The following is a 26,830-nucleotide window of genomic DNA, read 5'->3' as shown; positions in this document are numbered from 1 at the left end:
GTCCTCCACGGCCTCAAGCGCGCAGTGCCAGATGAAGCTCTTGCATCTCCTCGACAGGTAAGCGTTCAAACTCTTGCAGAGACAGAGGTTTGATGACAAGGAGGAAATGCGAAGAGATCAGCAGTTTAGAAAGGACAAATATTTCATACGAAATGAAGAGAAATTAAAATATATGAAATATCATCAAAATATTGTGTTTAAATTATAGAATTGTGAAATATGAAATTGTTTAAACTACAAAATATTGTAAAATTATGAAATTTGAAAATTGAAAATTATGAAATTATGAAATATTGTAAAATATGAAATTGTAAAATACGAAATTTGAAATCCCGCATGAAGGCTGTTCACTAATTTGAGCTTCGCTCGCAGCCCTCAGCAACCCAATACCCTCATCCGAATAGAATTTAGGGAATTTCTGAAAGAAACCATCACATAAAATACCACGTACTGGAATACGAAAAATATCAATCACGAAAAATAAATAAATTCTCCGACGGGAACTTACCTCATGTGTGATTATTTTAAATTATATTATGAAATTATCGTGGATGCATTCTGCAACACACGATTTAAAACACAGGGGATTACATCCCCGAAAATAATAAAATTGCGGTTGCGCAAGATCGACCAAAATTCCAAAGTGATTTGACAGCTCAACTGACAGCCTGCGAGTCATCGACATCGCAAGACGTTTCGTTTCGCCGCTTAGGTAAAAAGCAAATACTAATAAAAACCATGATGAAAACAATCTCCTGAACACTGAAAATATTCTATTAAAAAATAGAATAATCAAAACAAAAACATTAGGAAATGTTTCAATAAAATATATTTGAATTGACTGAGCAAAAAGCGCCATCTATTGCAAATTAATTCAAAATCACGCCAATAGATGTCGCCAGTGGTATCCTAAATCCAAATATCTAAAAGAAATATCAATTTGTGAAAACAGCCAAAACTGCAACGCTACAGGATGGAACAGGTCATGTCTCTTTCTTCTGATGTGATTATTTCTATTTTGTTCGTTGAAGTGTTGTGATATTCTATTTGGACTATTTGTTTTCTGTTTGTTAGGTATGATTTGAACCAGTTGTATGCAGTACCTCGTATACCTGAGCCATATAATTTGGACAAAAGGATGCTATGTGACACTTTATCATATGCCTTTGTCATATAATAGATATATATGCTTAAGGCATATTTTTTATCATTTATGTGTTGAAGAGCGGCTTGGATGTATTTATACACTGCCAAGGTGGTTGACCTAGATTTCCGGAACCCATTCTGACAATCATCTAAGATATTAAATTTTTCTAAAAACGTGTATAACCTATTGCACATGGCTTTTTCAATTACTTTAGAAAATGATGGTAAGATTGCTATTGGTCTATAATGTTTGGGATTGCTCTTATCGCCTTTTTTATGAACTGGTTTAACTAGCGACATCTTTAGTAGGTTTGGAAATTCACCATCGCGGAAACTCTGATTAATTATAGAGGTGAGAGGTTGAGATAGTTCTTCTGCACAATGCTTTAGTAGTTTTGGTGGAATACCATCTACACCATAGCTATATTTGGTTTTTAAATTATTTATAATTTTCATTATTTCTTCGTTTGTAACGGGGTTTAGGTATAGTGAATTTACTGGGGGGTCAATTACAGGTTGTCCTATATTGATATTTTTGTTATTGTTTTGGCCGACAGTAACAAAGTAGTTGTTGAAGGTTTCTGTTATCTCTTTTGGACAGTCTATGATTTTATTATTGATTACTAGTTGCATGTTTTTATATTTTTTCTGTTTATTTTTTCCCGTTTTGCTATTTATTATATTCCACATAGTTTTTATTTTGTTATCGGAGTTTTTCATTTGTTTAATATACATTAACTTCTTTGAAGTTTTGACACAACGTTTTAATGTTTTCGTATATGATTTGTAATAATGTTTAATGATTTCACTATTTGTTTCCTTTGCAAGTTTACCTAACGCTCTTTTATGAATGCATGATTTTTTTATTCCTGTTGTTAACCAAGTTTTTTTTGTAGTATTCTTAATTTTTATATTATTCATCGGAATATGTTTATTTAAATTATTCTTTATTACTGTTATGAATGAATTATAGTTATAGTCTACACTTTTATTTTGATCTACATGAATAATATGTATAGTCCTTAAAACTATGTAGTTTAAGCACTGGAAAGTCGCTGGTTTAGTTCCATTCCTGTGTGAACCATTCATCGACTCCAATAAAGTTGGCGGCAACTGATTTGCACGTGTAGCAGTTGTTGATATGTGTAACGCCACCTTTATGTAATGTTTATGACTTCCACGAATTTGTGTGTTTACCTAAACTATGTGTTTGATAGGAGAGAACATTGATCGATTTTCAATTCGGAGTTCCAAAATCACCCTTTACGAAATCGGATTCCTCATCAAGTCGAAGCCCATTGTTACATCACTACACAAAACGGTCAACTATCGACCAATTAGAGCGTCGTTATTCCGCAACACTAGTTCCAGTATTAATTTCCTTTGGCTTGCCGAAATTCTAAATCTGTTTGCATATCATAACAAGCCTCGTTTCTGACGTTTGCCGAGGTAATATGTTCGTACAAAGCTTTATTTGGTCTTTGCGTTTGGCAGATGTTTCAGCTGTGTTGTTATTAATTTTGATTTGGATTTATGTGAGAATATAATGGGAACGAAATGCCTACATTTAAATTTGCTTTGATATCAACTTGAATGGTCTTGACAGTCATAATATCATTTATTTAATTTAAAAATAATGGACCTGTCATGTCATGACATGACTATGATTAGCCCCTATAGTTAAAGCCATGATTGGTGCTGATGGCGTATCCACGAAATCCATGAAAAAGTAATAGAACTAAACAAAAGGAATAGAAACAATATTTTTGTAGGGTTTTTTAATTTTAATTAGGTATAGGTCTATGGCATTTGGTTCGTACCTTTAAGGCATTGCGAAAATCATTACTTTATTTGAAGTAAGTTGACAGCTGTAATGGTATACATTACGAAAGATTTTTTTTAACTTATATGCAAGTAAGTAGGTAAGTTAATGTTTGGAAACTTACCTAAAATGGAGTCGTTGTCCAGCAACGTTTTGTTGAGCTCTGACATCTCTGTCGCTTTGCAAGTCAAGGACGGTGGAGGCTCAAATTTCCTCGGAGGCTTGGTGATAGGGTTCACCTCGGTCTTGAACCCCTTGTCTATCTCAGAAGCCACAGACCCTTCTATCAACGCGTCTCCATTAGACGACCGCGTGTCGGTCTTAATCAGTCTTTTAATTTCATTATTCTGCGTAGTATAATAGCAAACGAATAGGGTTGCCCCGAAAATTATCACTATCGCTATCAAGCAGCCGACTAGTATAGCAAACGAGTCGGCGTCCATCCCCGCTATAGTTCCAGCGCCTGAGTACTTAGAAAGAACAAGGGTGAGCGTCTTCTCATCTCTACCTCCAGGGTTTTCAGCTACACATGTATAGTTTCCTCTATCGCTGTATCGAGCGTGTAGAATAGTCAAGTTTACCCATCTAATCAAATCCACAGTATTCTCTGTCATAACGTATCTGATCTCACCGAACGCGCGTGTTTCAATTGTTTTCCCACTGAACCGCCACACGACTTCGGGCGTCGGATTCCCGACGACTTTACAAGTCAGAGTCACGTTTTCATCGTAACTTTTGACTGTCGAGTCCGGGAGGGGCTCGAGTATCGTAGGCCGACAAGCGAAGTTCGAAGAGTCTAATTCGTTCCAAAGTTTCTCTCTCACCGTCGCAGGCTCGGCGCACGAAGTTGGCGGCGTGTACAAGTTATGACTGATCACCCAGTCTCTAAATGTTTGCAGGTTGCAATCGCACCGCCACGGGTTGTTGTGTAAATCCAAGCCCGACAAATTTCTCAGCGCCATCAAAGTTTCCGGCTTCATGTGACTCAAATTGTTTCCGTCGAATCTCAGGATCTTCAACTGGGGCAAATTGACGAACGCCCTCGTCCCGATCTTGACTATCCTGTTATTGCTCACCTCTACTTTCTGAAGGAACTTCAAATTGCGGAATATGCCGTCTTCCAGCTTGTCAATATAGTTATTGCTCAAGTTTATTAATCTTAGTTTCTCAGTGCCTTTGAACGTGTCCGGGTGCAGATAGCGGATTTTATTTTTCGATAGATCCAACTCGATCATGATGGCTAGAGTTGTGAAGGCTTGCTTGTGGACAGTGTCGATACTGCACTCTCTGAGGAAGAGTTTCTTGAGGTTGCTGAGGCCGACTTTTTTGAAGGCTTCTTGGTGTAATTGTTCTAGATGATTATTTGAGAGGTCTAGTATTTGGATGTCGCTGCTGAGGTTTGCAGGGATGACTTTTAGGCTGGAGTTGGAGCAGATGGCGGCTTTATTGCCGGATTGCCATCGGCAGTCGCAGGGTCTTTGGCATTCTGTGGTGAAATCCGCGATGGATGAGGATAGCAGGGCGAAAGGTATGAGTGCGATTCTCATCCATATCTTCCAATGTCGATGAGCCATCTTGCTGTGGTGGTGGTCATTTCCTCGGAGCGGAACATTCCTGGGCAGTACACGATGAACGCATTGGTGTGCTGGAACAAAAGAGACAAATGTTAATGTCAAAGTTCTATGACAAACTAACTTCTGCTTGCGGCTTGGTCTGTATGTTAAAATGTTCTTGATTACTACAAACGCATCGTAATAATATCATAACACCAACATGAGGAAATAAAAGAACTCATCTCCTACTCAATTTTTCATTTTTATTTTCGCTGAAAAACGTAACAACATGTCCTGCAAGGTGTAAAATTGTGAAAAAGTTAATAGACAGAAACTATTAGTTTCGCATTATATCGTCGCAAATTCGTCACCAAAGTACCAATAAAATAGTGTGAACTCTATTCTTAATATATAAGTACCCTTTATGTGTACAAGTGTCATTTTTTATAGTTACTTTTGTGAAGCCTCAATGTAACCTTGTTGGTGTTCAAATAAATAAATAAAGAAATAAATAAATGAGGTTTAACTCCGTACAAAATAGGTACTTTGCTTTAAAATCAAGTGCGCTTTGGATTTTCCACGAACGAAAATGCGGTCTTTATTTATTACCCCAGTTAAAATAGAATATCTTATTACTTTTGACAAAGTTGCTAGAGTTAAGAGGAATTTCTATGACATAAATCGCGCAAGCTAAAAATAAGTAAGTTTATAACAAAATTCATAACACTGCACACTACAAATCTGTGTTATGTCAAAGAATGGGCGTAATATAGGAGAGGAAGCGATTTTTGTTACATTTTAAATACCGACTTTCTTTATAAAAATATGGCTAGGCTTTCAAATGGAACCAATGTTGGTGGGAAGTGGGGATGCATACGTTTGAAAAGTGCTTGTTGCGGGAGGTGCGATTTATTTGATGCAGAGTGTAGATTTAATCTGATAACTCAAACATTCGTTTCAACCAATGATAATTTCGCGCGATATGGAAATCATTGGGGGAGGTCTATGTTCAGCAGTGGACGTCTTGTGGCTTTAATGATGATGATGAATAAGTGTACGAGGACGTTTACTGTTGGACAAAGTCCTCCCCTAATGATTCCCACAAGCAACGACCGGTCTTGCGCTGCCTGCATCCAGGTACTTCCCGCAACCTTCACTAGATCGTCGGAACACCGAGTGGGAGGCCTGCCTACATTACGTCTTACGGTCTCATAATTTACCTTAATGGATTTTTAAGCATAGACAGATAAGCATAGATTCTACTAGGCTTAGCATACACGAGTAACTACCACTATTTTGGATTCAAGAAAATCAATTTTTACTACTATCTTATGACTTGGGTACAACCAGGTGGGAGGATGAGTAACGAGCTGAATACGTGACGACGACATTCCACTGCTTAAGACCCGAGATGAATGTGACAATGAATAACTTTGTAAGGGCTGACGCTGGTATGCAGCTAATTAAGATGGAAACGGAAAACTTAATTGGTGAATAGAAAAAGAAGGTGATTAAATCAAAATTGAGTAACAGACTCGGAAAAGTGGCGTCCATTTTGTGGTAAAACAAAATTGAGTAATCAACTGAGAAAAGCTTTTTTATTACGGCTTTACATTGCACGATTTATCCATCATCATCAGCTAGGCTTGATTGCGCGCTGTGATAAAATCTTATCGGCGATTGTAGACGACAAATGTATGGGCTTATCGCGTAGTCGATAAAATGGCGCGGTAAAAGGGTTATCACGGCGCGCATCCTAGACCTAACTGGTCATTTACTTATTACCCCCATGCTAATAAAAAGTTACACAGTTGTTGAACACTGTTTCCATACTAAATGTCACTTTAAAACACTATTCAACGAGCGAGTAAGTAAGGGGGTTAGTCTCCACTGCATGAGCATGGCCCTCTCTAGTTTCATCATCATCAACAGCCCTTTACTTACAGTCCACTGCTGGACTATGAGCCTCCTCCACTATAGTGGAGGGTTTTGCCATAATCCCCACGCTGGCCAGACGGGTTGGGAAGCGTGGTACACGCATATTTTAAAACATAAACCATCTGAATTAATATCTATTCTTATCATTTCCATGAATCAAAGAGCACGTAATATTCACCAGATATTTCAGCATAATTTTATTTAATTTTAGGCGTAGGTTTTATTTGGATTAGACAGACCTATTTGTGCTTCGTTTGTAGGCGTGAGAATTATGTATAATGTGCCATCATTTACTTAAATTATAATGAGAATGGATCTCACTATCTACCTACAGTCTGAGAAATCATATCTCAGAAAAATAAGGTAATAAAGAAATTCTTGAAACCATAAATAAAATAAAATCGTAGAATAACATTCCTAGTAAGTCATTTTTACTTATTCTCAGTAACTTAACTTTTACACTGTTTTATACGTCCCTGCCTATATTGTTCTACTGCTCCAGGAAAATATAGACCAGTGTTTCGAAAAAGCAGCTGCCTGGATACGGGCAGCGCAGGACCGGTCGTTGAGGAAATCCGTGGCAGGCCTTTGACCAGCAGTAGCTGGTATTGTTGAAAATTAAATTAATGATACTCCACTCTACAAAGTACATTTTAATTCTTCTCAGCACCAGCCTATATGTTATTCCAAAATGATTATTATTATGTTTGTACGCTTTGGAGCTCACGGGTCAAGAGTGGCCCGGTCCTTTATAAGGCTTGCGTGGGGATACAGATCCAACACGTAGAGGCCGTTTTAAGCGCAAAATAATCGACAAAAGTGAAAGTGGTGCACATGCTGGATGTGGTGCTCTGACTATATCATGGGATGTAGCCAGAGGCCATCCCCAGCCTGTGCACAGGAGCTATTGCAGTTATTGGAGAATGGACTAGGGTTATGGATGAAGGATGGATGGACTGGTTACTGGGCTATGGATGGAGACTACGGGACACCTGCCTGGTTCATAGTCTCGGACTGAAAAAATGGCAGGCGGTGGCTAGCCAGCGACTAAATGGGCCCCCCCTGGCGTCATGGGTCGTATAGACCGGACTGAGGGGCAACATTGGCGTCTGCCAGCTCAGGGGTGTAGAGAGGTGTGCTGCGCTTTCTCCGAAGTTACTCGCGGCGTTATGCCCTTTAACACTTCCACCCCTGGAGCATATAGCTCTAGCGACTCCACTCTGGCCGGCCGGTTAAGGCAAGCCAGAGGTGAAAGTCCTGCAGACCCTCTCGGATTCCACTTCGGCAAGCCGAAGACGAGGGTCTTGACCGACTCTCGGGAGCACTCGGATTAACAACTGGCCCCGTGGTGTCGCTACTCACCAACAGCTCGCCACAAAGCTGCCCTGCGGGGCTTATTATTATTATTATTATTAGTTTTGGGCCTTCATTTGCGCCAGCTCGACCAGGTTTGATCTATTGTGGCAGCCCTTGTCTTTAGAGTTCACTGCTTAGTCCCGTTGAGTCTTTAAATTTCCAGATTCTTTGGAGCGTGATATCTGCTATCTCATCCGGGTGCATGATGTGTCGCCCGAGATGGATACTTCTTTTGCTCATAAGCGGGCCGCATGAGCAAAGAACATGCATGGCCGTTTCTTCTTCTGTGTGGCAGAATCTGATGCATCCAAAATGATGGTAGGGCAAGCAATCTGTAGCATTATTCACGTAACAAAACTTCAACGACAACAAATCGCTGAGTTGCGATCCTATCGAGTAATCGTTCTATCGAAATGACCCTTGTGAATACGTATTTAGAACTGTTCTTCAATAGGACGACTTCTAAACGTCAACGAGATTTTGATTGTGTCAAAATACGTGAATTTGGCCACTGGGACGTGTATTAACGTCCTGGAAAGGGTTGACTTTGACTTTGAATAATGCTCATTTCATCACAAAAATACTTATCAAAGCTACAAAGTAGGAATGGGAATTATCACTTTTAACAAGTCCCAAAACATTATAATGAACCAGTTTTCCAGCAACTCGTTTCCCAGGGGATGCGAGGGAAGAGGCATTTAATAAAGTTATAATAACGTGTAGTGGGTTGTCTACAGCTTGTTTATACTTACCTACTTTATGTTAGTAAAACCGTAGGTTCCTTAGGAAGGACCAAAAACAAAGCGTTTTTTTTTCGGTAGATCATCTCTATACGTCATAACATTGACAGTAACAATGACATCAGTAGGATAACTTTATGAAATAAAAATTTTAATTTGAAGTGCTGGGACTGACAGGGTATAAAATGTTAGTACTTTTTAAAGGACCTTGTTCGTTCTTACCTCCTTCTTATAAAATTTAACCTCTCGGTCTTACGAGGTTATAATAAACAGAAAATACATTAAAGATAAAGTTTCTGATACAATTGACAGTACGCAATTAAGTAGGTAGTTGACACTATTAACATGCAAGGCACAACTTCTCTAAGCCCCAATTAGATCACAATTAAATTCAACGGAAAATTAGTCAACTAAGTTAGCAATTAAGCGAGATTTCTATTGCTATCTAGCTAAAGTGACACAGTTAAATACACTTATTTATTAACTAAGTTATTTTTATGTGGGACCGATTTCTGTGTGAATTGAGTATTAAGTGGAATGACAGTTATTGATTTCTAAACGTGATTAATATGGAAGAATGAAGAGTAGTCAAGTGAGAAGGGAGATATGATAATTCCAGCTGACAAAGGTGACTGAGTTTCTTCCGCCACTTCTTCTCAGCACCAGCCTATATGTTGCCCCGAAGTGGTGGTAGGGCAAGCTATATTTGGGACGAGTAAAAGCGCATTTTAAAAGCCTTCATCATCATCATCTCAGCCATAGGACGTTCAGTGCTGAACGTAGGCCTCCCCCAATGCTTTCCATGTTGCCCGGTTGGTAGCGGCCTGCGTCCAGCGCCTTTCTGCTACCTAATTTAAAAGCCTATTTGCAAAAGAAATAAAATATGAGTTTTATCCGTAAACGAATTCTGCTTTTAATTCTTCAATTCATGACTCCAGATAATTATGTAGTTTTCAACTGTGCAGATATGGAAGAGGCGGGCGTGTACGCTGTATTATTTTAAATATAAAACAGCCTAATTTGTCTAAAGAAGTATATCTAAAACTACGTCACAACTTCCCTCAAAATACGCCATCTCCATGCCCCAAAATTTCTTGGGAGTGCAACAAACGTACACTTTAGCATTTATATTACTTTTCCAGCAATCGCAGGTAATGCACTCTGCTCTATAAAATATCACTTCGAGATTAAAGTTCTGAAGGAGTTTCGGCTAGATTTACTCCGCTCTCAAGTAGGGTTGGGCTAAGTGGAGTTTATGATCTTCTTAATTGTTTCTTTTAGGTGTTGAGTTACCGGTAGCACAGAATAAGTAATAGTACAGGTACAGAAGGATTACTCCGCAAGACAATTTAAATAAATGCGAGTCTTGCTACGACGCGATACAGTGGAATTCAGCTCGCACAGCACTACGTACCTACAATTTTATTCACCTACAAGTTTTGTCTCTTTCTATCGCGTGCCTCTGAACTCTTCTTACGCTGTTAGGGTTGCTGTCTAGTGAAAAAATAATTAATCTACTTATATGTCATGAGGAACGTATGTAGGTAAGTACGCATTCATTATGGAAAACCTTGGAAGAGGCCTTTGTCCAGTAGTGGACATCATTTGGCTGAAACGAACGAACGCATTCTGAGCAGTAGTCATGGTAGGTTAGGTTCCTATACTATCCTAAGAATTATTGATTACCTACATGGCCAACATACCTTTCAGCATTTTTGGGAAGCGAAAAAAAAGATAAATAAAATCCGGTAGATTTCTTTTCGAATTTAAACACCCGAACGCCGCACAATATTTCTTCCTCTTTATTCCATTTTTAAATAATACTTCGATCGTAGAATTAGGTACTACAACGCACGCCAGCGTCCTGACGGGCGCGCACGTGACACTCGACTGATATATGTAATACCCGCCGGCGGGGCGCTTCGCTGTAGGTAATTATCGGATGTACCGCGCGGAGTGAGCCAGGCCTGCCGGTAGTTTGTACCGGCATTAAGGAGATAGTAAAGTGTTATGGAAGCAAATACTTTCGCTGCTTATACAGGGTGTTGATTTATTTATTATGGTTATGGCCATTAAGATTAATGCTGTTTCATGGATTGTAGTTGCAAAAGGTGCTAATTTAGTCTCAAGTTTAAGAAATGACGGACTTATTTTTATATTAAACTTCGGACGAGTAGAAAATTCAGACATATCAACTTTAAGTGCTAAATAGTTGATTATAGCATTAGTTTTTTAGCAAATTTGATAAAGTGAAGTACTTAGGTAGGAATGTTTTAAAGTTACGCAAATGCCTAATCCAAAATTCACAGTTTATAAATTACCGCGATGTAAAAATAGGATAACGCCATCTATGGCGGCCACCAGAACTAACTTTGAGTTAGGAATCCTACTTTAATGGTTAAATATGAATATTTGTTTACAATTCGAAGTAGCGATATCGAATATCGACTTTCGCCGGCCCTATCCTTCGCGATAAAGTTCGATGACACCAAGATGCGAATTTATAACATCGTTAAGATGTCTACGTTCTGCTCATTAAGCCGTAGCTTTTGTAACATGCTGCAGAGGCGCTTCATTGTGAAAACTATCAATTTTCTCGTGTGATAAGAGTATTTTAAATTCAGTGTTTTATACGCTTTGCTTTTTATAAGTAAAAGTAATAATAAAGTCATTTATTTTTGGCAAATAGGCGTTTAAAATTCGTTTTGCTTTTGAACAAAATCTTTACCTACTCATTAAATGTTAAGCAGATAGACTACAGATTTTCATAGATATTTTCATTAAATCAATATGGTTGAACAGTCCCAATAATAAGTGTGATTAAACTGATTTTAAAAGAAGTAGTGGTTGGAGGTGAAAAGTACATGATAATTTAAATATTTCGACATTTTTTTTAAGTATGTAGTATCTCATATTATGAGTACTCACAGCTTAACGTTTCCTATTGCTACAGTGGTGATCACAAGCCGACTCGTGAGTCAATTTAATCTCATTAATCATTTCTTCAATGGATATGAAGCCAAGAAATTTAGGTACACGTCCAGACACTGTATATCTTTTTATTTGGGATAATTATGTGTTAACTTCATTCTCGTTTTATTAACCCCACGGATTAAAACAAACAAACTAGTAGAAACCTATAAAAAACCATCCAAGAAAAATTACCGTCATAACAATAGACGGGTGGACCAATAACAAAGTACGAAACAAACCTACAACGGTGCCAATATTCCCCCTACTTGTGACATATTTGACCGCCGCGAATCAGCGGGGTCCCGATAAAAACGACATCACTCTGTGCGCCACTCGCGCAATAAATGTGCGTCTTAAGGTAGGGTGACCAACTATTACGTCAAGATATTTAGGTTTCAACCAAAAGACGTCCACTCCTGAAGAAAGGCCTTCTCCATCTAGACAAGGTCTCCCTGCAAAGGATTTTCACGGCGACTTTACCTGGGCCAGATGCATCCAGTTTCCCGTGACCTTCACCAGATCGTAGGTCCATCGATTTAGGTCATGTTGTATAATTTTCTCTTTTCAATATTCTGTGCACTTAGCGGATGCTTATGGATGTAGGTATCTCCTCAATTGAGTAAACAGATATTATTGTCCTGTAGCTGTACCTACTTACACATCCCAACACATTATTGTATTTCGCAAAGGCATCTTCTTGTTCGATAAGCTTATAACTAGAATCTAGCTTTGTCTGTATTGCCATGAACGCGTTAAAAATGGACCGCGGTCTTTTATCATAGTAATCTACCATGACTCTACGAGAGATGTAGTAAATTGATAGAGGAAAAAAATAAGTGAATCTTAAAAACCATTCCAATCACTAAACTATGCATATAATTGTGCGAATAACGGATGGATGCCTAAACAAAAACTAATGTGCTATAGGTACACGTGCTTAAATGTCAATGTTCATCGGCACTCAGAACCGCGACCACAGCTTGCTTTAAACTCTTAGACAAGGCGGACGTCAACAAGTGATCTTCGTGTTTAGTTACATTAAGCGTCAGTCCCCGTCCCTGCATAGTTTCTGGTCTGGTAGATTTCAATGAATGAGTGGGTAGTACAGTTTCCATGTGCGTTTCGGGCTCTCTAAGGGCCAATCTGTTTAATCGAAGATTGAGAGAATAACGTGAGAGAGATCTAGATCTAAGATCATTTTGAGCTTTGGATTTCAATCTGGAATATAGTTCAATCTCATCTCATTACAATTCGAATTGCATTAGCATATAAATATCATTGTTAAAAAATATGTGGTCAGTAAAAGTATGAAAATAATATTAATTTCATAAGCATTCTTCAGGTCAACTTTCTTTTCTTTGCTTTAATGCGTCTTATACTGTGTCCCAAACATTTTGGAGAACATCTTTCAACACGTCCGGTGCTGAGTCAGTACAATAAATTATGCAGGTTATATCAGAGTTTAAAGTAGACATTACTTTAAACTCTGATATAACCTGACACTAGAAAAACAAAGGAGTCAACGAAACTAAAAAATTAATATGCCCACATTACCCACTAAATATCAAACAGTCCCAAATTTCCCAGCTTCCATGGTCGTTCTATTTGTTCGACAGTTACGAACGGGTGCGTCCTCTGAAAAAATCATTCCCTCTGAGGTCTAATGTCTTCCTTTGCACTCGGCTGTCGCATTGACTCGTTTTACGTAACACCACACGTGCCGCCTCTGATGTTTTTGTTAGGGCTCCGTAACCCGCAATTTGGCGATATGATGCCCCCTTTTATGGTTTTCCTCCGTTATTAAATAGTTAATGCTGGTAGCCGTAATTGGACGAATAAAATGCGGGTACTTATGTGGCTGTATTTCTGGTATAATATCGTGAAAATCTATTTTTTTGCTTTTGTGTGGTTTCCGCATTCCAGTCGCCCACCAAAATACATCATTATTACAAAAAATATTAGGAAATTAGAGAAACTGCTTCATGACGCTATAATTTCTTGCTTGTAATACAACGCAAATCTAACAATATTGTGAGTAATTGAAACAATTGTTGGTTTGACACTGAATTTATTGTTATATTTTTCTGATTAAGAATAAAATTGACATATTTTATGGTTTCTATAGAAAGGTACGTAAGAGATACCTTAGATTTCGAAGCGATCACGACATAATCAAAACCGAATTTTGTTCTTCTTCAAGCATTTTGTTACATAAACTTCTTACTTTTCATCCAATCTTTCGCTAAATCTTTTTAATCAAACCCACAATAATGTCTTTGGTCCACTTTAGACCACTGTCCATTTAATCCTACTAATTGCGAGTATATTTTACTCTTTCTAACCCATATCTAACATTTTTAATAGCGAAATAAATGTTCCAAACGAACAATGAAACTTTATATGGTAGCACTGTGACAGTCCGCTCCAACCTCAACTAAGTTATTAGTTCATAGTTAGGGCTAAATTATTACAGTTGTATGTTTTGTGTTACATTCTGCGGTGGGCTTGGAGTCGTAAAGCTTTCGCTGCATATGAAATTTTAAAGCTTTGCAAATGTGGAGCTTTAATGGCAAAGGGATGGATGTTACATGTGTGTTTAAGCTCGTAGCTTTCGTAGAGATTTTTATGTCCATACAAAATTGTATCATTTATTTCGTTGTTAGACGGTTACTGTAGGATTATGGTGTTTTAGTATAGTAGTGGATAAAGTTTATAACATAAGGAAACAGGTCGATTCCTATTTTATTTTATTTAAGATTCCCAAAATTCTCACTTCAATGTAATGTTACGTTTCGTTAATCTAAGGGGATATAGGGGGTAAAGACAGGTGAAAGTGAAAAATATCTTTGTTTAGTGAGTTGCCCTTTGGATAGGACATTCAAGAAACCTTTTTGAGAAGACATTTTATAGTTCAGATGCGGGCAGCGCAGGATATAATGAATCGCCTTGAGTTATTCAATTCAATTTTCCCGAATTTGTTAGTTTCTTGGTTGGTAATCCTCCATTTGTCTCTGGTACAGATGACAGCACGTCCAGCTACACAGGATGGAGTCTTAAGGCCGGGTAGCAGAGAAAATGGCGAAAATGAGGTTTTCATTTTTCATTTTTGAGGTACAGAAACAGTAAAATTAAAGGCTAAGATTTTTATTGGGCATAGTTGAGGATATTTTCTAGGGCTATTAACGGATGGAAACACGATTTGATGAAGTTGACTCGATAGAATAAATTCCCAAAGTTACCTCTATTCGTTTTCTATTTATGGTTTTATTTTTAAAATAAGCGATTTGAGATTCTAAATCTTTTACTAAACTAAAGTTCAGAAATAACTTGAGGGCTTTTAACGGATGAAATTTTTATATTGCGTCTTATTTAGTTACTATGTTAAAAAATGTGGAAAAAATCGTCCATGACGGCTTGGACAATCTCAATCAGTCGCGCGGTGGCGCTTACGGAGGACGGACGCGTGTCAGTTTTTTGGCCGTGACAGTTCGCGATTTGTCAATATTTTTGACAATGATGACTTTGATGAGTCACAGTATAATAATATCAGTGTTACTGGAGAAAGCTTAAATTTTTGATAATTAAAAATTATCAATTTTGTCTACCTATTGAAATTTAAATCGTTCGCATCCTTTTAAACGAAGACTCTACTCATGATACATAGTACATTCCTCAAATATGAGACAAAACCAATGAGTTAAAATTACATTTTAATAGTACCTGTAATATATGTATATTATATGTATATATTAATAGTATGTAGGTCCTACATACAATCGTCTTACACTCTTTAGAAGAGCACACTGACACAAATAAATTATAAAAAATACTGTCTAAGGTCTGTAGCTAAAGGTCTAAGCTGTAAGATAGAAGAATCTTCTAGCCAAAAAGATGGCAGATGCAGCAGATGTCAACGGATTTAAAACTGGAGTTCATATGACTCCTTGTAGACTTGAGTCTCTAGAGCGTCCCTTCCTCCACCATGCGTAAGAATTTTCACAAAAATACTGTCTAAGGTCTGTAGCTAAAGGTCTACGCTGCAAGATGGAAGAATCTTCTAACCAAAAAGATGGCAGATGCAGCAGATGTCAACGGATTTAAAACTGGAGTTGATGTGACTCCTTGTAGACTTGAGTGTCTAGAGCGTCCCTTCCTCCACCATGCGTAAGAATTTTCACAAAAATACTGTCTAAGGTCTGTAGCTAAAGGTCTAAGCTGCAAGATAGAAGAATCTTCTAGCCAAAAAGATGGCAGATGCAGCAGATGTCAACGGATTTAAAACTTGGAGTTCATGTGACTCCTTCTAGACTTGAGTCTCTAGAGCGTCCCTTCCTCCACCATGCGTAAAAGTTTTCCAAAAATTCTGTCTGAGGTCTGTAATAAAAGTCTAAACTGCAAGATAGAAGAATCTTTTAGCCAAAAACATGGCAGATGCAGCATATATCAACGGATTTAAGACTGTACTGGCACCACCTTGCAATGTAATCCTCTCACTGTTATCTGTAATGTAAATTTATTTTTAAAATGTATTTAAAAAATAAAATTTTCGTTTTATTATTTCAATAATCTGACCTCTCAACTCAACTACACTACACAAACACCTTTGTTCGCAACTGTACTGACGAAACCTCGATTTTATACCGTTCATTTAAGATGGCAAGCTTTTTGCTGCGGTAATGCACTCCAGGTAACCGTGTGTGATGCTTATTGCTCATAGTGATTTTCGATACAGAGCCCCGTACATAAGTTTTACATAAATTATGGAAAGAAAACACCCAGACCAATACAAACAAATATGTATGCAATTTTAGTATGATATTTTTATTTATTAATAAACAAAAAGACTGAACAAAATTGATGCGTGTTCTGATTAATGTAATTAACCACATGCAAAGCTTTGTGAATTGCAACAACTATAATTTATTATCCAAGCTCTAAATAATCGCTACTACGAGTAACATAACTGATCATAAAATGTTTTTCCAATCGCTCAAGCTCCCGAGGATCTACCGATAGGTCGGGTGACATAATCTTGAAATTCTTTTAGCCGGCGCGGAACTTCCGGAAGGTCGGGTGACGCCACGCCTTTTTGAACCGTGTTTACTTTGGCAGTTATATTCTATATTTATTCGATTCTAAAATATATTCCCAAAAATTTTGAAAGTTGTTTTAATTTGTATCACTTGGATATGATTTGTATTAGAAAGTGCTGTGAGTGTGACGCTTGAACGGAAGGAAGTCAACCTAACCTAACCAACTGCGTATTTCTAAACTGCATATTTCTATACTGTGTAGCCGCGAGAGCTCTTTGGCGCGCTGTCTTCGGCGAAGTATTGCGCGCGCAGATTTTGACAGCGCGAAATACCTACTTTAGCAGAAATACCAAGCCTTAAGGCTAGCGTCCACATGTCGGTATCGTACGCATCGAAAGTATCGCACGCAACGGATCGTAGTATTATTTATATAGAAACTCATATAAGTGCGTCCACCTGTCCGCATCGTACGCATCGCACATCCGATACGATGTGTTTTGTACGATTCGTCCGTTGCGTACGATACCGACAAGTGGACGCTTAGCTTTATTTCGTTGCAATACAGACTATTTCACAACAAAAATGTAAAACCTCATGTGCTATCGAAGTCTAATGCTTCTGCAGTGGAAACTAACACCCGCATTCACAAAAGTGAAGCAGCAACGCTATGCGAAGTCGAACGCATAGCGTTGAATAGAGCTCTGTGATTGGTTCACACTCATTCAAGTATTGTCTATGAATAGGTTTTTGGGACCCCGTGCGTCCACGCACACTGTGAGACCTCATAGTAATGTTTGTGAATATGGTGTACCTAAATGACCAAGATGATGATGAAGTACCCTCAGGAAAGTTGTCTGACATAATATCTTCTAATACATCCCAACGTAAACAATGTGGTTAGAAGCATAATATTACAGGATAATGTTACGTATCAATTTGATTTCCAAGACCGTGAACCTATAAATAGCTTGTGGCAGTTCGCAGAAACTGGGGAATTCTAGAGATGTCTTCAAAATACTGCGTATAATCGAAAATGAACTTTTTTTTAGGGTTCCGTAGCCAAACGGCAAAAAAACGGAACCCTTATAGATTCGTCATGTCTGTCTGTCACAGCCACTTTTTCCGAAACTATAAAAGCTATATTGTTGAAACTTGGTAAGTAGATTTATTTTGTGAATCGCATAAAGATTTTCACACAAAAATATAAATAAAATTTGAGGGTCCCCCACACTTAGAACTGAATCTCAAAACAAAAAAAAATATCAAACCCATCGTGTGGGGTATCTATAGATAGGTCTTCAAAAATGATATTGAAGTTTTTAATTAAATTTTTTTCTTCAAAGTAGTAAAAAAAATATTATTATATGATGTACATTACCATGCAAAGGTTTGTAAGGTCTCGGTGCGCGAATCCGACTCGCACTTGGCCGGTTTTTTTACATTATTTCTGTCGGGAACGCTTACGAACTTTTTCAGTTATAAATACAGGTCGCCTGAAAATAACCTCACCTCGGGTATTTGCTATAAAACGATTTGACAGAGTCCAGTATTTGAACCCCCAAGAAAAACGCAAACGTGGTCGCCCCAAGCAAACTTGGCGGCGCACTGTGGCAGACGAGGCGAAGAAGATCGCAAGACTTGGAGCGAGATCAAATACATAGCTCAAGACCGAATGCGATGGAGGACTGTTGTGGACGCCCTCTGCCCCATCTAGGGGACATAGGACCATAAATAAAAAATATAAAATAGTATTTGAAGAGATTGTATAGACGGCAGTACTTCAGTCATTCTGCTTTTTCTCAGCACTGACCCATTTATTAAAGGAATAAAGGACTTTATTTATTGTCCTGGAGCAGTGCAATATACCCTATTAAAACTACATAAGATGTGTTACAATTTATAGCTTCAAATCATATTTCAAAGAGTGAATTTATAATAAATGATAACAAGCCTTAGTTTGTCTCTAAAGTTCAAAAAGTTTGAGAAAAGCTGTTGATTTGATTGATTATTAAAAATAGAGTTTTGTGCGAGTACCTACAATAAAAACAGTTCGGAACCAGATAGATTGACAATCTGATCTCCCCTGGGATCCGGTTCAAACCGGCTGCCAATCCAAGTTTCCAACTGTCAGAATGTATGACTGTATTCCCTGTTCCAGGTAGAATTCAATTTGTGGGATTCCTACACACAATGTTTTTCAGTTAAAAAAAGATCTAATTCGTAATCTGTACCTTTATTATTATTCTCGATAAGAAGATTAAGTTACAGGCCTTCTAAAGCAGATGCCTCGAAAACTGTTCAAGATATAGAAAAAATTGACTATCTCACCTGTAGCAAATTGAATAAGCCTTTATTGGTTCATAGTAGTCATGTCACTAGTACGCATAGTTTCCGAGAATTAAGTGAAAATCCGAAAAATGGGACCTTCAAACTTAAAAGCTCTTTTTAAAAGCCTATTTACAGAAAGTAAAACGACCAATAACTTTTTAATTATTAATACGATACAACAAATGCACCTTTATCAGTAACAATACCTTGAAAACCTTAAACTCCCAATCGATTTAAGGACACCGAAATAAAGCGATACGCTTCCTTCAGATATGGGGCAAATTAGAGATTTTATCGACTGCCCCATTCGTAGGGTAAATTGAAGTTTACCCCGAAACAAGGGTGTGGCGTGATTATTTCGCTTATCTTAACCTTTAAGTAGTTTGGCTAAAAACAGGAACTGGGGCCCGTATTAGAGAGTGCTAGGGGTTTATTAAGTGGATAAGAGGTGGGTGGGTAGAGAATTATTTGATCTGGCGATAATATTAAGATGTACAAACAATAGTTGATGCCCTCAATGTGCGAGGGGGTTCGCCGCGAAGATAGGCTACGTAAGCCATCTTCAGGCACACCAGCGCCGCCAAGACAGCTAGGAGTCGGAGTGGTCGCCATGGTCATCATCATCATCAATTATAAAAAAAAAATGTTTTACTTTTCTATGGAATCTTTCTGTTTGCTTTTGTGAGGGAAGGATGTTATTTTTGCGATCTTCTCCTTGTTTTTGTTAATTGTTTTGCATGTTTTATATTAATTAAGTATAGTAAACTAGTGCGCGTTTAAAATACTTTTTTTACGACATAATAGTTATGTCGCATTGTCATAAAAACTCTAAAAACTAATTTTAAATAAAAAAAAGTTTGAGAAGCGACTCTAATAATCGCTAAGAAATTTTAATGTCGAAAAACTGTTTTTTTTTTAGTTAATGCAGCTTATTCTTAAGCGCGCAGATTACTTTAATTGATGTAAGTAGTTTTGTATTTTCGCGACAAATATTAGTTCGGTTTATTTATTTATTTTTTATTAAGACTGCCAGTTACTCATGGCACGGAACAAAATGTAAATGACCGGGCAAATTTCATTTTCCCAAACTATTACCAGCTGTAAGCCTTCTAAAATAATAACATAATAATAACGAGCTTATAAGTTATAACTATTTTAGGGATCGTCGGGCAATTTGGGCAAACTTTTTGGACCTTTAAATTCAGTTAGACCGTTCATTAGTTGGATTTCTATAGATATAACGCTAAACTCAGTCAGTGTCTGAGGTATAAGGGCGTTATGTAACGTCAAACGGGACTATTCCCACCTCTCGTTCCCACCTAGGGTTGCCAACTTTTTTTAGAAGAAATAAAGTATATATGACTTTAAAGGAGGTAAATAAAGAGTACGGACTTACGAAAAAGAGTATCATTTATTTTGTACTTTTAAAAAGGTATTTTTTTTGTACTTTTTGCAGCACATAACAATTTTTCATTTTTTTTAAAGGACTTGTATGAGTCCAAACATTCCAACTCTAAATGTATATATATCGAGAGCTCATTTTTGATTAAATTCAATGAAGCTCTGTTTCTCTCTTCTCGCCACTTCATAATTTCACATTCATGACCGAAAAGACTTTCAGTAAATGCTGAAGATGCGGCAACAGAGTATATAGCTAATAATTTTTTTTAAACAATCAAATTCTTCAGGACATTTTAAAAAATAAATTGCCATTTTTCTGCAGTAGATTTTTGCATAAAATCTGTGTTATTAAACAATTCGGCTTGGAGTTCTTTTAAATTTATTACTTCTGAATATAAACTGTCCATCTGTATGTTTAGTTTTGTAAATTAAGTTTTCCTTCTATAATTTGTTCTAAATGATTAAATTCAACATATTAAGTCTTTTTTTATTCTGATTATGGATTTTTGCATATTATTACAGACGTGCACTAGTTTAGTAAACATTTTGTAAAAAAGAGTATTTTAGCGTACTCTATTAGTGTTATAGATTGTAGAGTACGCCTACATGATATAGAGGACAATACTCTATTTTAGAGTACGGTTGGCAACCCTATTCCCACCACTGCAACTCCTGTGTAGCCAGGATCTACAGCTTGACCGCCAATAACCCAACCAATGAAGGTCAAGTTTGTCCCGGGGGAAAGTTAAACTGTCATTGGACCCGCAACGAAATTAATCAGAAGAACATAGGAGGAGTTCGAAATTAAGGTTCGACTTCCCTCCATTGCAAAGCAGATGACAGGTGACAAACAAAGGTTTAAAACCTTTAAGAAAAGATATATCAATTATGGAGGCCTCTCTTATGAGTAATTAGAAACTACCTGCCAATTTTATTGTAACGTCAAACGTCACGAGACTTCAGAACTCCTTCACATTTATATTATGCTCTGACACGTCAAAATGTCAATGTCAGGGTCCCGTGCCGCTCTCATACCTCAGGTACTAACTTAGTTCAGCGCTAGTCCTATAAATGTATATTTAAATACCAAGAGTAATGTAATATTCAAATAGCTATTGGTTTTTAATTATTCTAGTGAGCACACAATAATAACGTTATACAAACTTAAAGTTATAAACTGAAACGAACCATTTGCTAGGGTAAATTAAAATTACTTAAATGATTGAAATAAATAAACAATAGTCTATGTCAATACAATTTCAGTTAAGATCTATATCTTAGCCTAGTATTCCAAGAAAGTAAATACTAAAATTACTTCGTGTTCTCGATATATCACTATGGAGACAAAATAATGTCACACCACTAGCAATATAGACAATGAGTGTAACAAATGACAATATGAGGGTAGTTGAAAATGTTCAAGCCCGCCCGAACGGACGACGCCGCGAGCCGCCAGTCTCCTTGTGACCACGGCTGCAGCATCGCAGCCGAAACGTCAAGCCGTGAGTACATAATGTAATTCATTAATAAACGTCGCGTTAAGACCCGTGTCTTACTATTTTAATGAGTGTCAATGTTTGTCGGCCTTGATTATAATGTTGACTATTAAAGCCTTATCTAACCTATGTTACATTATGGTGATGCAAATAAATATCTATCTATCTATATAAAGCTCTATGAATGATGTTACCTACTGAAACATAACTTCTATGATTCGGTATCGGTGTCAGCCTGCTAAGGTTCAGGAACGTGTATAAAAGTAACATAGATAACTGAATTAAGACCCTATTCCTTTTTTGAAGTCGAATTAAAATATTATTTGTCTATAATATGAAAACTATTTGCAGTAAGTATATCATTTAATAGGTTTTGTTTGGTTTTATGTTTTATACAGTCAAAGTTTACGTTAGTTCATAAGCGTCAAATTCTTTTTTCTTCATAATTCCAGTTGCAGGCCAAGCTAAATTAGCTAGCTCATAGAGCTGACGCAATTTTCTATACCTACATAGTTGTGTGCCGACTTGTCCTTGACATGAGTTGCACCATCTTACTTTGACTTTAACAAACATAAAATATCTGTCAAACTCCATACAACAAAACATAACCCTCCTTCTGGCGCAGTCGGGCCTAAGGCTGAGTTGCACCATCTTACGTTGACTTTAACAAACGTCAAAAATCTGTCAAACTCCATACAAAAACACCGGTTATTGTTAAAGTAACATGGTACAATCCAGCCTAAGCTCCTTGCACTTTATTTTCATTATTATGTGACAATATCATTTGCTATACCATATTATTACAAATGACCATAATCCAGACCAGGCGACAACCCACGCATAAACTATAATGTATCCCATAAACCATAATATATCTAAGGATTACTTTAATAAATTAACTGGCATTATTATCTCATTTCTTTCGGCAGACAAACTTTGGGCTTACGACATTATTTATAAGGTTATTATTTGGGACAGAGAAGTTATGGGGTTGCTAAGCTGAGAAAATGGTGACTATAAAGTTCATTTAAATACAAGATATCATTTCAATTGTCTACAGGGCGTTAGGTAAATGGGTATATGAGCCGGCACTAGCCCATGTTAACATGGGCATATAAATGGTATGGTGAAGTCAGAAATTTGATATCATCATTTTTTTTTTTAATTTTCATACAAAATAAATTTTATAAAATCCGATTTGTGTGAAAATTAAAATAATTAAAATGAAGATATTAATTTTCTGACTTCACCATACCATTTATAAGACCATGATAACATGGGCTGGTGTCGGCTCATATACCCATTTACCTAACACCCTGTATATTGGCAATACTGTAACTGAAGAATTCTGCACGGTTCGGTTGGTTGGCTAGCTACCACCATCTTACCTAAGTCTGTCGCCAAACAACAATGTTGTGTTCCCGCAGTTGGAGGTAAGATAGTTCCTCTGTGATTGAGAATTCCGGGTAAAACACGCATCCACCTTCGGCCTGATTATCACTTTCCATAGGTGAGACGCAGGCTAAGAATTTCCTCGTAATGCGTAAAAGAATACATTGTACCTATATTTTAAAGATCGTTTAATAAAATAACTTGTAAGGTCATCTGGTATCGATTCCGGGTTTATTTTAACGTATTATTACCCTCGGTCACGAATTATACCGACTGCTTTGTTTTAAGCGGTTTTTTTGCACGCGAGTGTAACAATTTAAATAGATGGAGTAGGCTCATTAAAAAGAAAAAGAATTTTAATTTCTATCCATAATTTATAAGAGAAGTTTTTTTATATGAGAAAGTATAAAGATCAAATTAGTCGTTTAAAGTTTTCTTTTCAGTGAAGCATACGTCTTTAGTTTTTGATATAGTCGTACTTACAGTTTTCTTTTATTAGTTTAAATGCAGAGATGTTGTGTCTGACACACATCAACAAATAATTCAGCGTCAGACTTAAGTGGTTATGTGCGGTAGCACACCAGCTTTTACATATTGTAGTAAAATAGCAGTTATTCCAAGTACCTACATAAGGTGTTATAGCGTTACCTTGATGAGCAGTTGGTACCAACACCGTTACACATTTATGGCTTTATAGCATTGGTCCTCAAAGTGGGGAGGCCCCAGGGGAGGCGCAAAGACCTTTAAAGGGGGGCGTGGGCCATCTGTGTACTTAAGTATAAAAAACCTGCGACCGCTGAGAGAAAGCATTCCAGACTGCTCGATACGACCAATAAATAATCTTGACTAGGGGGGGGGGGGGCGGATTTATTTGTCGAATATCTCAAATAAGTTTGGGAACCAATGCTTTATAGGATTAGGCTTAGTAAGCCGCCTGCTAGCTGTTGATCTCAAATAGGTTTGTATTAAGGCTACTAGGTGTTAATCGCAAACCAGTGACATAATATTGACTAAGGGTACAGTAAAATGCGGACTGTGAATTGAAGTAACACACTTTAGTTTGCCTGTTACGTCATTTTTTAACTTATTTTAATGATAAATATTATGAGAAATTAAAGAGTCTCATGGAAATAAAATTTAGAAAACGACGCATATAAACATTCATAGTTTTATTCTTAGTATGTGCTATTTTAAAGGTTAAAGTATACAAACTACGTTCGAAATGTAATAAATTTAAAGATTTTTTTTTTCAATTCGGTTTACAATAATGAAATTGAATTAAATATAAAAAAATACAGGGTTACCCTTCAAAGGGTCTTACTCTACATTACTACATTATAAGACTGCTATCTGACGCGGTTTATTAATGTGAACAGACAGACAGTAAATAAATACACGAAAATGTGGCGCCGATAACGCTCTGGATTCCGTATACAGGGTGTAAAAGTTCGTTTACGATCTTTAATAAAAAAAACCGACCAAGTGCGAGTCGGATTCGCACACCGAGGGTTCCGCCGTACAAACGTAGCGGTTTACAATTTATGACGTATTAGGGGAGAGTTCGGTATATTGTACCGCCGGGTAAATTGTACCACCCTCATATTTCGTAAAGTATTTATTGAATGTCTGTAACTGCCACACTAAGCGATACACAACTAAAATCAATTAATATCGGCCATGTGGTTTTTGCCGTGACAACAAACACGTGTGTTTTATTTTATAATGTATTTTTTCATTGTTTTCAAGTAACTTTTGACAATACATGTTTAGTTTGTAATTTTGTTAAATTTAATCACAGGGTGTTTCTAATATATTATTTGGAAGCGTAAATTAGTGTGGATTACAATTATTTGAAACATTTTTCGATATTTATAAGCTATGTTTTTTACCAATTTTTTAAAAGCACTATCACCTAGTCGGCTAAATTGTACCACATCAAGTTGTATGGAACTTTACTAAAGGATTTTGAAATTTTTTTTAGTAAATCGTATTTTGAAGTTATAACAGCGTAGTTATGTTTGACTAACAATAAATGAAAGCAAAAGACTGGCAAAGTAGATTAGGTACAAGTGTGCGTTACGATAATTGGAATTACAAAACTTGTACTCAAAATCGTGATAACGTGTAAAACAATATCGATTGTCTATGTTATTAACTACTGTTCCTTTTCGTTTCCTAATTTGTTAAGAATGTATCGTATAATATTTTGCCATAGTTTTTTTATAGGCTTGAAATTTATTGAAATCCAATTTAGTAACCCTGTGGTACAAATTATCGAACCGGTTGGCTAAATTGGACCGAAGCTCTGAACTCGTACTTTGTTGATTTGTGCTAAATATATAACAATCATGTTTATTAATACTTATGAAATAGTAAGTTGAATAATGTATCTTTTATTATATACCATGGACATTAGCAAAAACAAAAGAAAACTATGTGTAAAATGGGATTGAAAAAAACTGGTCCAAATTAGCGGACTCTCCCTTAAATCAAATTACTTACTAGATAGGTATCGTAGTAGTCTTTAAGTTTTGATTCCGTTGCGAGTAGTGGCGAATTTCAAAATATGCGGTATGATTATAGGTAGGTACCTACCTCAGCGTTTTGAATTTTTGCGTTGATTTAGAATTTTTCACACTTTAGAGGCAATTAGATTTAAGAAGTGTTTGATATGAATTTCAACTTTAATATCTCTACGCGTTCATGTGAAAAAGGGTAGGTAGTAAGTTTATAATTATTAAAAAAATATTTTATGTCATGTAAGCAAAAATGAACTGAAAAGATAGAAACAAGACAAAGTGTTCACAAATGCAGTTGGAGGCATCAATTACTAGTTTTTTTGTTTGTGATGTATTTCAGAAAAAAGTATTGAAGTATATTTACCTATATCCATTGTCTAGTACCCATAGTACAAGCTTTGCTTAGTTTGGGACTAGAGGCACAGTGTAAAATGTCCAAGGATATTTATTATTACTATTATACGATAAATGCTCACCCATTTCCTCCCATTAACTTGAAACAATTATTCAAATTCTTTGAAATTCTTTAATAGCTGAGCAATTTATAAATGTAGGAAAATTTTTTATAAAACAAAGTTTGAACATTTACTTGAAGGAGTAATAAAAACTAATAAAGGTCCTTTTATAAAGTTTTCTAAATTTAGACACAGGTAAAAACAGCCCAGATTTGAGCCCAGAGTGACGTAATCACAAGACTTGCCTGATTTTTAAATTTATTTTGTAGGGCAAAAAAAGAATGAGACATGTATAGGCTCCTTAAGAGCATTTGACGATTTGAAAGAACTAATTTAATTAGTCTAAACAAATAAAGAAAATTTTGATTTTGATTTTAATTATTCAGATTTTTTAGATTTATTTCCATAAATTTGGTGTAGTCTGCGGTATTAGGCACAAATTTTAAGATATAATAATATTATACATGTGAAAATTTGTGATTTTGGATGTTTGTAACTCTTTCACGTAAAACCCCCAAACGCTATAACAGTGTTATTGTTTATAAGTACAGTACAATAGTGACTGAGTTTCTTGCGCTGCTTCTTCTCAGCACTGGCCCATTATTGTCCCGAAGCAGTGGTAGGGTTAATATTGGGACGTGTAAAAGTTCTTTTTAAAAGCCTATAATTTGCAAAAAT

General features: G+C 36.6%; 1 protein-coding gene across 7 annotated transcripts in view; it reads right to left on the bottom strand.

Annotated features, from left to right (window-relative positions):
* The window catches only part of LOC135081030 (uncharacterized), a 168,789-nt gene that overhangs the window by 17,507 nt on the left and 124,452 nt on the right, over positions 1-26,830 (bottom strand). For all 7 annotated transcript variants that reach the window (XM_063975749.1, XM_063975756.1, XM_063975753.1 and 4 more), the window contains one exon: positions 3,093-4,613. In XM_063975749.1, the coding sequence (XP_063831819.1) occupies positions 3,093-4,542 (1,450 nt within the window). In that variant the 5' untranslated portion in view covers positions 4,543-4,613. The remainder of the gene's footprint in view (positions 1-3,092; positions 4,614-26,830) is intronic.

The sequence above is a fragment of the Ostrinia nubilalis genome, chromosome 19 (assembly GCF_963855985.1).
Source record: "Ostrinia nubilalis chromosome 19, ilOstNubi1.1, whole genome shotgun sequence".
Lineage (NCBI taxonomy): Eukaryota > Metazoa > Arthropoda > Insecta > Lepidoptera > Crambidae > Ostrinia > Ostrinia nubilalis.
The sequence above is the reverse complement of the archived record's forward strand: the minus strand, read 5'-3'. Positions and strand labels throughout refer to the sequence as shown.